The 14,983-nt window shown below is 32.5% G+C and overlaps 2 protein-coding genes across 2 annotated transcripts; both read left to right on the top strand.

The window, feature by feature from the left end:
• Positions 1–4,418: 4,418 nt before the first annotated feature.
• Positions 4,419–7,256, top strand: LOC103498540 (receptor-like protein kinase FERONIA). The gene has a single exon (XM_008461170.3). The coding sequence runs from the start codon at positions 4,535–4,537 to the stop codon at positions 7,055–7,057; it is 2,523 nt and encodes an 840-aa protein (XP_008459392.1). The 5' UTR covers positions 4,419–4,534; the 3' UTR covers positions 7,058–7,256.
• Positions 7,257–11,652: 4,396 nt separating this feature from the next.
• Positions 11,653–14,159, top strand: LOC103498538 (receptor-like protein kinase FERONIA). Its single transcript, XM_051090055.1, has 2 exons — positions 11,653–12,229; positions 12,620–14,159. Exons 1-2 carry the CDS (start codon positions 11,653–11,655, stop codon positions 13,693–13,695), a joined length of 1,653 nt encoding a protein of 550 aa, XP_050946012.1. The 3' UTR covers positions 13,696–14,159.
• Positions 14,160–14,983: the final 824 nt, after the last annotated feature.

Genomic DNA, 14,983 nt, shown 5'->3' with positions numbered 1-14,983 from the left:
TAGATTTATATTATCTATATTACATTTATACTTATAATATTATTAATTAAATCTTAAACATGAGATAATTTATATTATTTTTAAAATAGATTATGCATCACTTCTAATAGTCTATTTTACTATAGTTCCGATCAAAAAATTTGTAAATTTATAATTGAATAATTATAAATTTCACATTCGAACGTAATGTATATCGTACAAATTCAAAAGTTCCCTAAAATAAACTTATTTTTAAATTTATGAATCAAATGAACACATCCTTCCAACATTGAGACTAAAAAAAATATTATTGTTTTATATACGTATATTTATTTGTTAGGATAGCAATTATCGGGATAGAGATCGAAAATTATAATCATTATTGTTTAGTTAAACTTACTTTGACAAGGTAGGGATATTTGACGTAAAAAGAAAAAGAAAATCCAAAGAAAAGAAAAGGCAAAAGCAAACAACAATAATGCAGAAACCATTGCTTCTATGCTCATTATTTCTATAAGTCTCCCCCTACACGGACGAACAAATCGAGAAACAGAGAGCCAAAAATGGGTGGCCGTTCTTCGTTTTGTGGATTAACAATGGTGGTGGTGGTGGTGATGTCGATAACCATCCTGAGTTCCAGCTACAGCTGCAGAGGTTCGGTTCTGATGAAGGCCAACGCCACGTACGGTGGTGTGTCGACGACCGAGATGATCATCTACCATGATATAACTCGGTTTCTCATGCCCCCAGGTTCCAAACCAGTGACAGGTAACACCGGTGAACCAAACATCGTGCCATGTAACAATGGCCCCGGAAACCAGTTTGGTCAATGCGGTGGTAATGCTAATAATCAACAACAGTGCAATCGATACGACACAACTAAACCTTGCTAATAATCCCTTCAGTTCCATATTAATATGATCACTATGACTCTGCTGTTTCTATGTCATCATGTAATCCCCTCTTCTTCTTCTTTTTTTTTGTTTCTCTTTAAAGTGGAGTTCGTTTGTTTGTGGGTTTAAGTTAACAATGTATTTGGGTGTTTTGTTGTTTGTTTGTGTGAAATAAGAACTAAATGAAATCACTCATCTTCTTTTCTCTTGTTCAAATCTATTTTTCCTCACAAATTTTCGCAAGTCGTTACAATGTACAAACTTTATCGTAACTATTATTTTAGACACGTTAACAACTCAAATGTAACTTTTTGCTCCCTTATTCTTAGGTTTATGTTTATTTAATGTTACATATTTGATCGTTAAGTTTTGAGTTTGATTTCGATTTGTTCTCTAGGTTTTAAAATATTACAATTTTTCATTGTCATTTGAATTTTAATTTGGCGTTTTTTTATCTTAATTTTTCATTCAATACTTATTTTTCACCTTTAGTGTTAACGTATGTTAATTAATAAATTTAGAATGATTAAACGAATTATAATGAATTAGAATTCATCATTTTTCATCACTTTCGAAATTAAATTTATAATTTTACTTCCTAATTACTTTAAATTATTTAAAATGCATTGACATCCATGATCGTAGGTGAGTATTTAATAAAAAATTGAGGTAAAAATGTAAAATATTGAATTCTAAGAACCAAATTGAAACGAAATTCAAATCTTAATGATAAAATTATAAATTCAAACCAAAATTAAAACTTAAGACTAAATAGAAACTACACTCAAAATTTAAATATCAAAAATGTTTTTTTCTCATTAAACACAAAATAGATTCAAAGAAGGAAATTCCTAATTTTACATATATTTTATTTTAAAAAAATATCAATTTATATTCGTAAACTTTCTAATTCTACCTATTTAAACTTTAAACTAATAATTTTATCATTTTAAAACATGAATTTTTAGGGTGTGAATTGATTGTAATAGTAATTTTATTAATCCATTATTTGAAAAAGTACACACACATGTAATAACAATTTTTAAATGTAATGTAATCCTAATAAAAAATTTAAATTGATTTACTTGTAATAATTTAAGATTTTAATTAAAACAATTATAGGATAGGAAAAGTTTGATAATTAAAATTAATTATTTGTTGTATTAATTGAAAACTTTTTTAACTTTATTTTTATTATATCCAATTCCACTAACAAAGTAGTGAAAGTTGGAAAAGCAAAAACTAAAAGGCAAGAGGTGTCCCTACATTCCATGCGACATGTCGTATTGAAATATTGCTTTTATTTCTTTTAAAAGTTGTTGTGTCGTTCATCTCGTGGGAATAGAAAGCTATTGGGAATTTTGGATAACAAATCATTATAATTTTGGTCCAAATCTTTTGTAATCCACAAAAGCAACTTTGGTTTAGTAATACGACCCGACCTCAACTAATTTCTTGTACTATTTGTTATGATTGATTTGGATTAGACGGAAAATTGCCATCGGAGTCTCGGTTGAGGTTCAAACTGACCTATTAGGCCTCTCGTCCTCGGGCAAGGATGAGGTCCATATTAACACGTTTAATTTTGATGAATGAGGCATGCTCTGGTCTATTTGGGTCGAGGTTAGATCAAGACCAAACCTCTTCATTTGATGAATATGGAACATGCTAATGTATGTCATGAAACATTTGATATGAGAATTAACCTAATATGACTCGAAAATCTTCATACGAACAACTTAGATCAAAATTCATTACTATATATGATGACTTTAAAAGAAGTAAGCTCATTTTTATTATCCATAATACTCTTGTTACAACCAAAACCTTCTTTCTGACTAAAGCATTAGAGATGTTATAATTTTTCCCATCAACCCTCTTGATCTTAAAGTTGTAATTTTAAGAACATATTGATAGAGTATTTATATCAATCAATATATCTTTAAATTGTAAAGAAACCTAAATTAATAAATGTTTTGATTTTTTTTTCTCTCGATCAAGATATTAGATATTTGAATTACAAATAAAACGTATACTATACCCCTATGATTTAATCAAGTCAAAGATTGACATCTTGGATATTCAAAAACTAATATAAAACAAACTAAGAAAAGTTACCTATTCGTTTATTTTTTGTTCGTTCTAAAATAAATTGAATTGTTTTTTTAAATATCGATAAGACTAATGATAAAATAAATGGTTTTATAGTTTAAAACATAATGTTTACCAACTTAACTTTTATAAATAAAATATTTGTCAGTGATTAAACGAGACATCCACTATAAAAATGGAATATACAATACTTAAATTCCTACCAACCAAAAACCCTTTAAAATAATGAAAGAATGAAATATGAACCTTTCAATTATTTAACTATATTGACCTTATAAATCACATTTTTCATGGCAACATATAATAATTATTGATTCACTTTAGATATAATAATAGTGAAGTTTTTGTTTGTGGAATGTTAGGATTGGTCACATCCACCAAAGGCTAACTTTAAACTTTAACTTTAATACCAAAAAGTCTCACTTACAAGTCTTGGTCTATTAAATATTAAAAAGTAAAAGGACCCAATTACAAAGTCATTGCAATAAATTAAGAAAAGACAAAGAAAAGGAAAGGAAAGAAAATGGTTTCTTCACTGTAAAATATTATCATTGTTGTTCTCAATCATTTGGGTCCATTTCTTCCCCCTTCAATAATTCAATACCCAAAATCAATTACATAATGCTTTCTATTCTTGATTAAGTTCTCACCTACCTAACCCTAAACCGGTTTATGCATTACTCGAACCGAAGCAAACCATTTGAATTAAAATTGTGACTGAAATGTTAGCGACTTTGAGGATTTTGTGTCGAAATAATAGAGAAATCTCACAATATGTTTATGAAGTAAGTAATTTATTATCTCGTAAAAGTACGATTTTTATGTCTAAAAGATGTGAAATGGAGATATGAAAATCAATTATTTATTTACTATTAATTTTAAATAATTATTAAAGTTCAACTAAATATTTTTACCATCAATATTTTTTTTATACTATCTAAACTATTTAACATAAATTGTTATTGTTTATGGTTAACATTCTAATTAATTTATATTAAATTATTTATTTTAAGTAATTAATTTAGTTAAGTTTAGTTAAAAGGTTTTCTTTTAATTTTCTATTTCATTAACTAAATAAGTCATTAACAATAAATTAATTTATGTTAAATATAATTCTTCCCTACCATTTAGTCAATTAATTATTAAATTTTATTTAATTTATCACAAATATTTAATTTCCAAACATTAATTATACTGTATTTTCAAACATAAATATTAATAATTTCAGACATTCAAATTTATATTTAGTATTAATATCAATATTGTATGATAGTGTATATTCATTCAGAAAAAAAAAAAAGTTTGTATCTTTTTAATCTTTTGGAAAAGGAAGTGTTTTTATCTTTTTTTTTTTTTTTTCTTTTTCTTTTTCAAGCTTTCTTTTATAAAGAAAGTTATAAGCATTAAGTTCTTTCATCATCTTTCTTTTGTTAATTAAATAAAATTGGAGATTTTATCTCAATTTCAAAACTCTCCGTTTCAATCAGCATAAGAAATAAAAAATTATTTAAAAAACAAGAAAAGGAAAAAAGAATCTTCAATTGTTTCCCATGAAAATCCTTCCTTCCTTCTTCATCTTCTCCTTCCTTCTTCTTCTTCTGCTTCTTCTTCTTCTTCTTCCTCCCTCCGCTTCTCAAACTTCTTATTACGTCCCTGTTGATAACATCGCTGTCGATTGCGGTACCGAAGCCAATACTGACACCGGCGATCGGAAATGGGTCGGCGACGTCAATACAAAATTCTCCCCATCCGAACCACCAAACACAGTCAACAAGTCAACCGTCAAGTCCATTATCTCAAACACCATCAACGAAGCTCTCTACAAAACTGCACGCCTATCTCGCTCTCCCTTCACCTACTCTTTCCCAGTCACTCCCGGCCCCAAATTCATCCGTCTTTACTTCTTGCCAGAAAATTACGACGAATTTCATAGATTCGACGCCTTCTTCACTGTTCAAGCTGCCCACTTCACTCTCCTTAAAAACTTCAGCGCCGCCCTTGTTGCTGATTCCTCCAATAAAAGCGTCATCCCAAAAGAATATTGTGTCCATGTCGTCGGAGAAGCACCGAAATTGAAAATTACCTTCATCCCATCTCCGAATTCTTATGCCTTCATCAACGGAATAGAAGTCGTCTCCATGCCGGAAAACCTCTACTACTCTCCTGCGGAACAGGGAATGACGACGCCGATTATTGGAAACAACATCGCCCTCGAGCTTTATCATCGGAAAAATCTAGGCGGTGACGACATCTTTCCGAGTCAAGATTCTGGTATGTATCGAACTTGGGATGGGAGTAATTTTCATGTAACCACTAAAAGAGCTTTCAAAATACACAATTACTCCATTTCTATAAACTACACAACGACCACTCCAAACTTCACAGCCACAGATTCAGTTTACCAGTCCGCTATAATTTTGGGTACGAATCGAACTCTCAATTCTAAACAAAATCTATCCTTGCAATTGCCCGTCGATGTCGGGTTCAATTATTTGGTACGACTCCATTTTTGCCAAATTCATACGAATGAGTTAGGAAAACAGAGGATTTTCACAGTGTTCATCAATAGACGAAATATCACTGTTGTCGATATAGATTCCGTCAATACTCCTTCATACGAAGATTATAATGTACCAATGGCAGCTGGGAATGAGTCATTTATCTTAGTCGATTTACACCCCTTACCAAGTGAGAGCTTCGATGTGATTTTGAATGGATATGAAGTGTTCAAACAGAGCAATGGAACTAATCTTGCAGTACCAAATCCAGTGGTCGCTCTAGCACCAGAAGATAAACCGGTAGCCAAAAATTCAAATGCAACAGTGATCATCGCTGCTGTGTGTAGTAGCGTGGGATTTGCCATATTATTCTCAATCGTTGGATTTGTAGTTATATGGAAACAGAGTAAGAAGAAAACAAAGAGAAGGAAGAAGAAGAAGAAAACAAGGGAGGATAAATTGCTGCCGGAACGACGGTGCCGAATTTTCACATTCGAAGAGATTTGTGAAGCGACAGATTACTTTAGTAAAGAGAGAGAGATAGGAGTCGGAGGATTTGGTGCCGTTTACAAAGGAATTTTCGAGGATGAAGACGATCTTACCGTCGCAATCAAACGGTTGAACCCAGAATCCAACCAAGGCGAACAAGAATTCGTAACAGAGATTGAATTGTTATCAGAGCTCCGTCACTTCAACCTTGTATCTCTCATCGGATATTGCTTGGAAAATAAGGAAATGTTGCTAGTTTACGAATTTATGCCAAACGGAACATTCAAAGATCATCTCTACGACACCTCGAATTCTCTTCTGCCATGGAGGAAGCGCCTAGAAATCTGCGTAGGGGCGGCGCGTGGTTTAGACTACCTACACACCGGATTCGATCGACCTATCATCCACCGCGACGTTAAGACTACAAATATTCTTCTAGACGAAAATTGGGTTGCAAGAGTTTCCGATTTCGGGATGTCGAAATTGGGGCAAACGAACACGGCAGTGAGCACAGCGGTTAAAGGAACTTGGGGCTATTTAGACCCGGAATATCATCGCCGTCTGAAAGTGACAGAAAAATCCGACGTATTCTCATTTGGGGTCATCTTGTTCGAAGTGCTCTGTGGGAGAAAACCATTAGACCCGCTTGCCGGTGAAGAGAAGTTCAAGCTTACGCTATGGGCTAAGAAATGCTTGGAGAAAGGGAATGTTTATGAAATTATCGATCCAAATTTAAAAGGAAAGATTTCATGTGATTGTTTAAAGCAATACTTGGAATTGGCGACAACATGTATCAACGATCATTCAAAGAATCGGCCGAGAATGAAGGAGGTGGAGGAGAAATTAAGGTTCATCTTGAAGCTGCAAGAGGAAGCAGATGGGGATTGTTCCGACACCGATTTGAGTTATCCAGAGGAGCCATTTTCGCCGATAAGGTCGTCAAGGAGTTCCCTCCGGACTGAGTCGTATAAAAGCCACATCGCCACCATGCTCAGTGGCTCCGATTTCACGGCATCGTCACTTATGAGTGAAGAAATGTTCAGTGAACATAGCTCTGGTTCTGTGGCCTATTCTCGGAAGACATAATTTGTTTCTTAAAAAATCCATCTTTTCTTGTCTTCTTTTTATTAAAATACCGTTTAATCCGTTAGGTTTTGAAAATAACGTTATAGTATGGAGTTTGGTGTAGTTCTTAAATCACTTATGCTTTGAAGAAAATGTAATGAATATAAATTAGTTTTTGTTAATTCTACAAAAGTAATGTATGTTTGTTGTGGACTTTTAATTTTGATTGGCATACATATAACTTGATTAATAAATTAAATAAATCTTAGGGTTAGTTTTTCTTTTTTATAATTTTTATAAATAAATATAGTAATATTCCTTTGTTATATATATATATATATATATATATATACATACACGATTTTTAAACATTTTGTTGAATTTTAATGAGAGATTTTGAATAATGTGGGATCTTATGCGGTTTAGGTATGGATTGCTGAATTAATCGTGGTAAAGCAAGATTTATCAAATTTTCTATAGTTCATTTGAAAATTTTTGTAATATTAGGTAAATAGTTTCCATATTTTGCTATTTTTAAAAAGATTCATTTTAATTAACCTTCCGAAATTTCCCAAGTTCTTCTCGAGACCAATTTCGGATTGCCCTACATTGTTTTTAGTTTTCTATTTCTTTTATATCGAAAACATGCAACTAAGGGAAACGAAATTCACAGACAGCAAATTACGAAGCAAAAAGAAGAAAGGAGAAGACGAACACCAAAATTATACGGCAAAGGATATGGCTACATCCACTTTGCCAGAAGTAGCCATTAGAGATTCAAATGATCAGAGTTCAAAGGTAGGTAACATCATTCATCATGCTTCGTCTCTAGTTCATCTCTTTTTCTATTTATACAGATTTCTCTTTTCCAAATGAGTTACTTGAGCAGTTTGAAAATAACTGCTGATTTGTTTTAACTATGATGCTAACTAAACTTTGCGTTTTGTAGAGGAGGAGGGGAGAAGCTTCGTGCTGAGGTATCAGGTAATTTTAGCTAAATTAACAACAACTTTTCTTTTCACATTTCTGCTTTCATCTTCTTCCTTCCAACTTCAGTTGCAGCCCAATGTTCGAACAACAGTTTTTGCTAACAATCAAGGACACTCTCAAAATGAGCAAAAAGCAAGGCCCTCGTCCCAAGCACCAAAACAGAAAAGACTTGATTACCAAGTGATTGCAATAACAGAAAAGACACTGAAAGAAAAGAATACGGCCTCTTCACTTTAAATATTATCATTGTTGTCCTCAATCGTTTGGTCCATTTCATCCCCTTCAATAATTCAATACCCAGATCAGTTTATGCGTTACTTGAACCGAAGCAAACCATTTGAATTAAAATTGTAACTGAAATGTGTGTTATCGATTTTGACGATTTCGTGTTAACGTATCTATAAAGTAAGTAGGTTACTATCTCGTATTCGCATGTTCACAATATTTATAAGATACGTAGACCTCACAATTATAATGTCTATGAAATACGTAGACCTCATGTTGCACATGCTATAGGAAAGTTCTTTTTGTTACGTTCATTGCTCCCGTAAATGTTTTGGTACATACTCTTGTGAGGAAGCCTAAGGGCGCTTTAGGCGAGCGTGTCTTTTCTACTCTTGTTTCTTTATTATCTTTGTATGTTTTCTAATTTTCTTTCTCGTAACATAATCTTTAGGCTACAATTGTTTCACATATTTTTTTAATGGGATTTTATGTTTTACAAATTTTACTTTTTAAGATTCGGAATATTATCGTCAAAGCTAAGGAACTTTAAAACTTACCTGACATGAGTTTATCAATATCTACAACGTTGCAAAAGTATGAGATTTTTATGTTTAGAAAATAAATAATAGTGATATAACTTAATTAATTTATAAATTAAAATCAATTATTTGTTACTATTAATTTTAAATAATAATTAAATTTCAACTAGATATTTTTACCATTAATGTTTTATGCTATCTAAACTATTTAACATAAATTATTATTGTTAATGGTTAACATTCTAATTAATTTATATTAATTTAATTAAGTTTAGTTAAAAGGTATTCTTTAGTTTTGTATTTTATTAACTAACTGATTAACAATAAATTAATTTATCTTAAATTTAACTGTTCTCTAGCATTTAGTTAATTAATTATTAAATTTTATCTTTTAAAATATTTAAATTTCATATATTAATTATACTTCATTTCCAAACTCGAACGTTCGAATATCAAATATTTGGTATTAACATGTATACTCATAAAACAATATGTATACTATCCAAAGTAATAAAATGGTTACACTCATACATTAAGAAAACTTTTGGGTAGCATTTAATTTGGCGCACATGTTTGGAATCAAATGTCTGAAAATTAAATACGTGTGAGATTATTTGATGGGGTACTTCTGATGCTTGGAAATTACAGATGTCTGGATATTACAGATGTCTATATTTGGGATGCATGATTTGGAAATCTGTATTCTTGATACAGATTTCCATTACTCGTACCTGTGTTTGGGATGTTGGTTTTAATTACTGAGTTTTAGCTAATCTATTTAGGTTTTTTTTTTAATTCTACATCCTAAATTTATTATGCATCAAATTTTTAATTGATTTTTTTTTCATATTTTGTACCTCTAATTCAAGTTCTTGACTATGTCGATTTTTACGAGCTTAATGTAAAAACGAGTAGTTTTAACATTCAATAACAATAATTTTGATTATAGTTGCATTAACATGAACGGTCGAATTATGAATATTACAAACCATTCACAAAATATAACAAGTCATTTAATTGGATAGGATTTATATGAAAGTTCCTAAGCAACATTAAAATGGGTCTAGTAGGTTTCAAAATAAACACAACAAAAGAGATCTTGCAAAGGCGAAAGTAAGTAGAGCTACATTTAGCAATCTATTTTAAACACTCTTATCAAACAATATAGATAAAAATTAGTTTTTTTTAAACACTTTTTTCTTAAATCAATCTAAATAAGTCATAAATCTTTTAGTTAAATTGACCAACGAAAAAAATGAAAAATGTTATTAAACTAAAAATAAACCATGCTATATGTGATATATATTTACAATTTCAACTATATTTTCAATATATTAATATTTGATTTGTACATGACAATAGATCTCAATAGATAGGTCATCAATTTTCACTTAGAAAAATATAACAAAATAAACAAAATCTCCTAAAATGAAGAAAGATTAATTTTAAACAAAGAAAAGATAAGAGATAATTAAAAAAAATGATTTAATAATAGTAATTATTAAAAAAATGCAGAATAAAAGAAAATAAAAGAATGAAAAATGGGCATTTTAAAAAGTATTGTTGTGATTAAATCGAACGTGTATTTGGACTAACTTAGAAAAAAAAAGTATTACAAAAGTTCATTTTTATTAATTTTTTAAGGTTTGTAATGGTTGCTGAAGTTAGTAGCTGGAAGTTCGCCAACGAAGTCGTAAAAAATGACACCCAATGGTTGACTGTCAACGGTCATTGGGGTGGTGTTCGGAGTTGGCCGAAAATTTTTATAGATTGATTTAGAAAAAAAAAGTAATTTATGAGCTTGAATAATGTTTACTATTCAAACGACCATGAAAAAGAGTGTAGGAAACATTGGTGAAGCTACTGGTTGATCAGTCAATGGTCGCCAATGTTTAAGATGATTGGTTGGTCGCTAACCACCATGACAATTGGTTATCAAGGGTCATGGCTATTGGTTATTGACCATCACTAAGACAGTTTGTTAATAGGTATAACAATGATAATTAAAGACAATGCTTGGCCACCGTCGATCAAGATGTTCACCTGACGACAATAATGCTCTAAGTTGTAGGTCACCAATGATCAAGATGATTGGTCACCGACAATCAAGACAATCGATAATCGACGGTTAAGACGATTTGAAGGCGACGATCAAGATGATTTGGAGCCAACGCTTAAGACGATCTATCATCGTGACCGTCGATTCGATCGTGATCGGTTATCATGGTTGACTGTGAAGTTGGCTAATGTTTGTTGCCAATAGTTATCAATGATCATTGATAGGAGGTTGAAGTGAAATTTTTACTAAAATATATATATGTCATTCAATAATAAAAAAAAAAACATACTCTCAACCAACGAATTTGGTTTCTTAATCTCAAGAATTTTATTTTAAGTGTCCCCCACTTCCAAACCTATGGGCCAAACACTCATCTTCTAGGTTAATGAATAATTGCATCTTTTTAGTCTTTTAGAAAGAAGGTGTTTTATCCTTTTTTTTTTCTTTTTCCCAAACTTTCCTTTTTAAAAAAGTATAAGCATTAAGATCTATCATCATTTTTTTTAATCAATAGAAGAGAAGATTTTATCTCAATTTCAAAACTCTCCATTTCAATTTGCATGCAAAAAAAAATTATTTAAAAAGAAAAAAACAATCTTCTATTGTTTCCCATGAAAATCCTTCCTCCCTTCTTCATCTTCTCCTTCCTTCTTCCTCCTCCTCCTCCTCCTCCTCTTCTTCTTCTTCTTCTTCTTCTTCTTCTTCCTCTCTCCACTTCTCAAACTTCTTATTACTTCCCTACCGATAACATCGCCGTCAACTGCGGTACTGAAGCCATCACTTACATCGACAATCGGACATGGATGGGCGATGTTGCTACTAATTTCACCCCAATCGAACCACCAAACACCGTCAACAAGTCAACCGTCCAGTCCTCTAGGTCAAACATCATCATCGACCCTCTTTACAAAACTGTACGCCTCTCTCGCTCTCCATTCACCTACTCTTTCCCGGTCACTACCGGCCCCAAATTCATCCATCTTTACTTCTATCCAAAATATAACTACGAATTTCATAGATCCGACGCCTTCTTCACTGTTCAAGCTGCCCAGTTCACTCTCCTTAAAAACTTCAGTGCCGCCCTTGTTGCTGATTCCTCCAATAAAAGCGTCATCGCAAGAGAATATTGTGTCCATGTCGCCGGAGAAGCACCGAAATTGAACATTACCTTCACCCCATCTCCGAATTCTTATGCCTTCATCAACGGAATAGAAGTCGTCTCCATGCCGGAAAACCTCTACTACTCTCCTGCGGAACAGAGAATGACGACGCCGATTATTGGAAACAACATCGCCCTCGAGCTTTATCATCGGAAAAATCTCGGCGGTGATGACATCTTTCCGAGTCAAGATTCCGGCATGTACAGAAATTGGGATGGGAGTAATCTATATATAACCACCAAAAGAGTTATCGCGATACATAATGACTCTGTTTCTATAAACTACACAACGACCACTCCTAACTTCACAGCCACAGATTCAGTTTACCAGTCCGCTATAATTTTGGGAAAGGATCGAACTCTTAATTCTAAACAAAATTTATCATTGCAATTGCCCGTTGATGTCGGGTTCAATTATTTAGTACGACTCTATTTTTGCCAAATTCATGCGGATCAGTTCCAAGAAAAATAGAGGATTTTCACAGTGTTCATCAATAACCGAAATGTCGCCACTATTGATATAGATTCCGTCAATACTCCTTTATACAAAGATTATAATGCACCAATTCCGGCTGGGAATACTCCGTCTATCTTAGTCGATTTACACCCCTAACCAAGTGAGAGCTTCGATGTGATTTTGAATGGATATGAAGTGTTCAAACAGAGCAATGGAACTAATCTTGCAGTACCAAACACAGTGGTCGCTCTAGCACCAGAAGATAAACCGGTTGTCAAAAATTCAAATGCAACAGAGATCATCGCTGCCGTGTGTAGTAGCGTGGGATTTGCCATATTATTCTCAATCGTTGGATTTGTAGTTATATGGAAACAGAGTAAGAAGAAAACAAAGAGAAGGAAGAAGAAGAAGAAAACAAGAGAGGATAATTGGCTATCAGAACGACGGTGCCGAATTTTCACCTTCAAAGAGATTTGTAAAGCGACAGATTACTTTAGTAAAGAGAGAGAGATAGGAGTCGAATTATTTGGTGTCGTTTACAAAGGAATTTTCGAGGATGAAGGCAATCTCACAGTCGCAATCAAATGGTTGAACTCAAAATCCAGCCAAGGGGAACAAGAATTCGTGAAAGAGATTGAATTGTTATCAGAGCTCGATCACTTCAACCTTGTATCTCTCATCGGATATTGCTTGGAAAACGAGGAAATGTTGCTAGTCTACGAATTTATGCCAAACGGAACATTCAACGATCATCTCTTCAGCACCTCAAAATCGCTTCTGCCATGGAGGAAACGCCTAGAAATCTGCATTGGGGCGGCACGTGGTTTAATCTACCTACACACTGCATTTGATCGACCCATCATCCACCGTGATGTGAAGACTACAAATATCCCTATAGACGAAAATTGGGTTGCAAGAGTTTCCAATTTAAGGTTATCAAAATTAGGGCAAAAAAACACGGCAGTCAGCGTGTCGAAGTTGGCAGGAACGATTGGCTATATAGACCCAGAATATGTCTTCACTCTGGAAGTGACAGAAAAATCCGATGTATACTCATTTGGGGTCGTCTTGTTTGAAGTGCTCTGTGGGAGCAAACAAAATGACCGGGTTGCCAGTGAAGAGAAGTTCAAGCTTATGCTATGGGCTCAGAAATGCTTGGAGAAAGGGAATGTTTATGAAATTATCGATCTGAATTTAAAAGGGAAGATTTCATGTGATTGTTTAAAGTAATACTTGGAATTGGCGACAACATGTATCAACGATCATTCAAAGCATCGACCGACAATGAGGGAGGTGGAGGAGAAATTAAGTTTCATCTTGAAGCTGCAAGAGGAAGCAGATGAGGATTGTTCCGACGCGGATTTGAGTTATCTAGAGGAGCCATTTTCGCCTATAATGGCAGTAAACAGAAAGGAATATGAACACAACAGCGAATGAAAAAGTGAGGAAAGTTTCTAATGAATTATTTCAAGTTGCACCCAAATATTTTCTTGTTATGAAGCATAGAGACTTACGTAACTCCCACGTGTCGTCGTTTCTCATACAGCATAATTGAAAATCTTTTTATACGTAGCAAATATACTCACTAGTTGACTTGTATTTTTTTTAGAATTCCAAGTTCACCCTTCAGTCAATGTGTTTCCATCACTACTGGCAGCTATGGGTGATAACAATTTGATAGCACATTTCTCAAATTGAATGTTATCACTAATAGCAACTATTTTTCATATTTATTGATTCAACTATCAACAATAACAACTGAAAGCACATTTCTCAAATTGAAAACTATCACCCATAGCAAAACTATTAATATCAATTATTCACGATAACAATTGATAACACATTTCTCAAATTTGATGCAAATTCATGATTAACAGTTGTCGATAATATATAATTTAAATAAAAGCTATTCATGAAGCAACTAATAACAACTATCAATTCTCGTGCTAGGTGTGGAGTTTTTATAGCCTTATTTTATCCCTATTTTAAACGTCTTTTATGCAACTAATCCTTGCAATATTTAAGTCTCAAACTAATAATGAATTAGTAATATCAACTTACTTCTCTTATTTGTTTTCACCCTTCAATGATTTGATTTCCTTAATTCTTATTATCAATTTTGATGTTTTGCATCAACTGTTTGACATTATTTAGCTTAAGAAAAAAAATACTCTCTACATTTCTACGGACTATAGCAAGAAATTAAAACAAAAATTAATGGAACTATTAATAGTTTTAATATTTTATTATTTTTGAAAAGATATTTTATATTAAAGTTTTTAGAGTATTATTTGATTTCCTATCATATCAGAAATAAATATTGATCAAAATGAAAGAATATAAGTATTTGAATTTGATTGGAGAAATCAAAATTGTTGGCGCATCATACAAAAATTGAAAACACTCCAAATTTTGTATGTCAAATAAACAAAACCCTAACTTTTCTCTCTTCACATTCTGCTTCCATCTTCTTCCTTCCAATTCCAGTGCAGCTCAATGTTTGAAGAACAGTTTTTGC

This window comes from Cucumis melo, chromosome 9, assembly GCF_025177605.1.
Source record: "Cucumis melo cultivar AY chromosome 9, USDA_Cmelo_AY_1.0, whole genome shotgun sequence".
Lineage (NCBI taxonomy): Eukaryota > Viridiplantae > Streptophyta > Magnoliopsida > Cucurbitales > Cucurbitaceae > Cucumis > Cucumis melo.
Note: the sequence above shows the minus strand (reverse complement) of the source record. Positions and strands in the feature narration are given on the sequence as shown.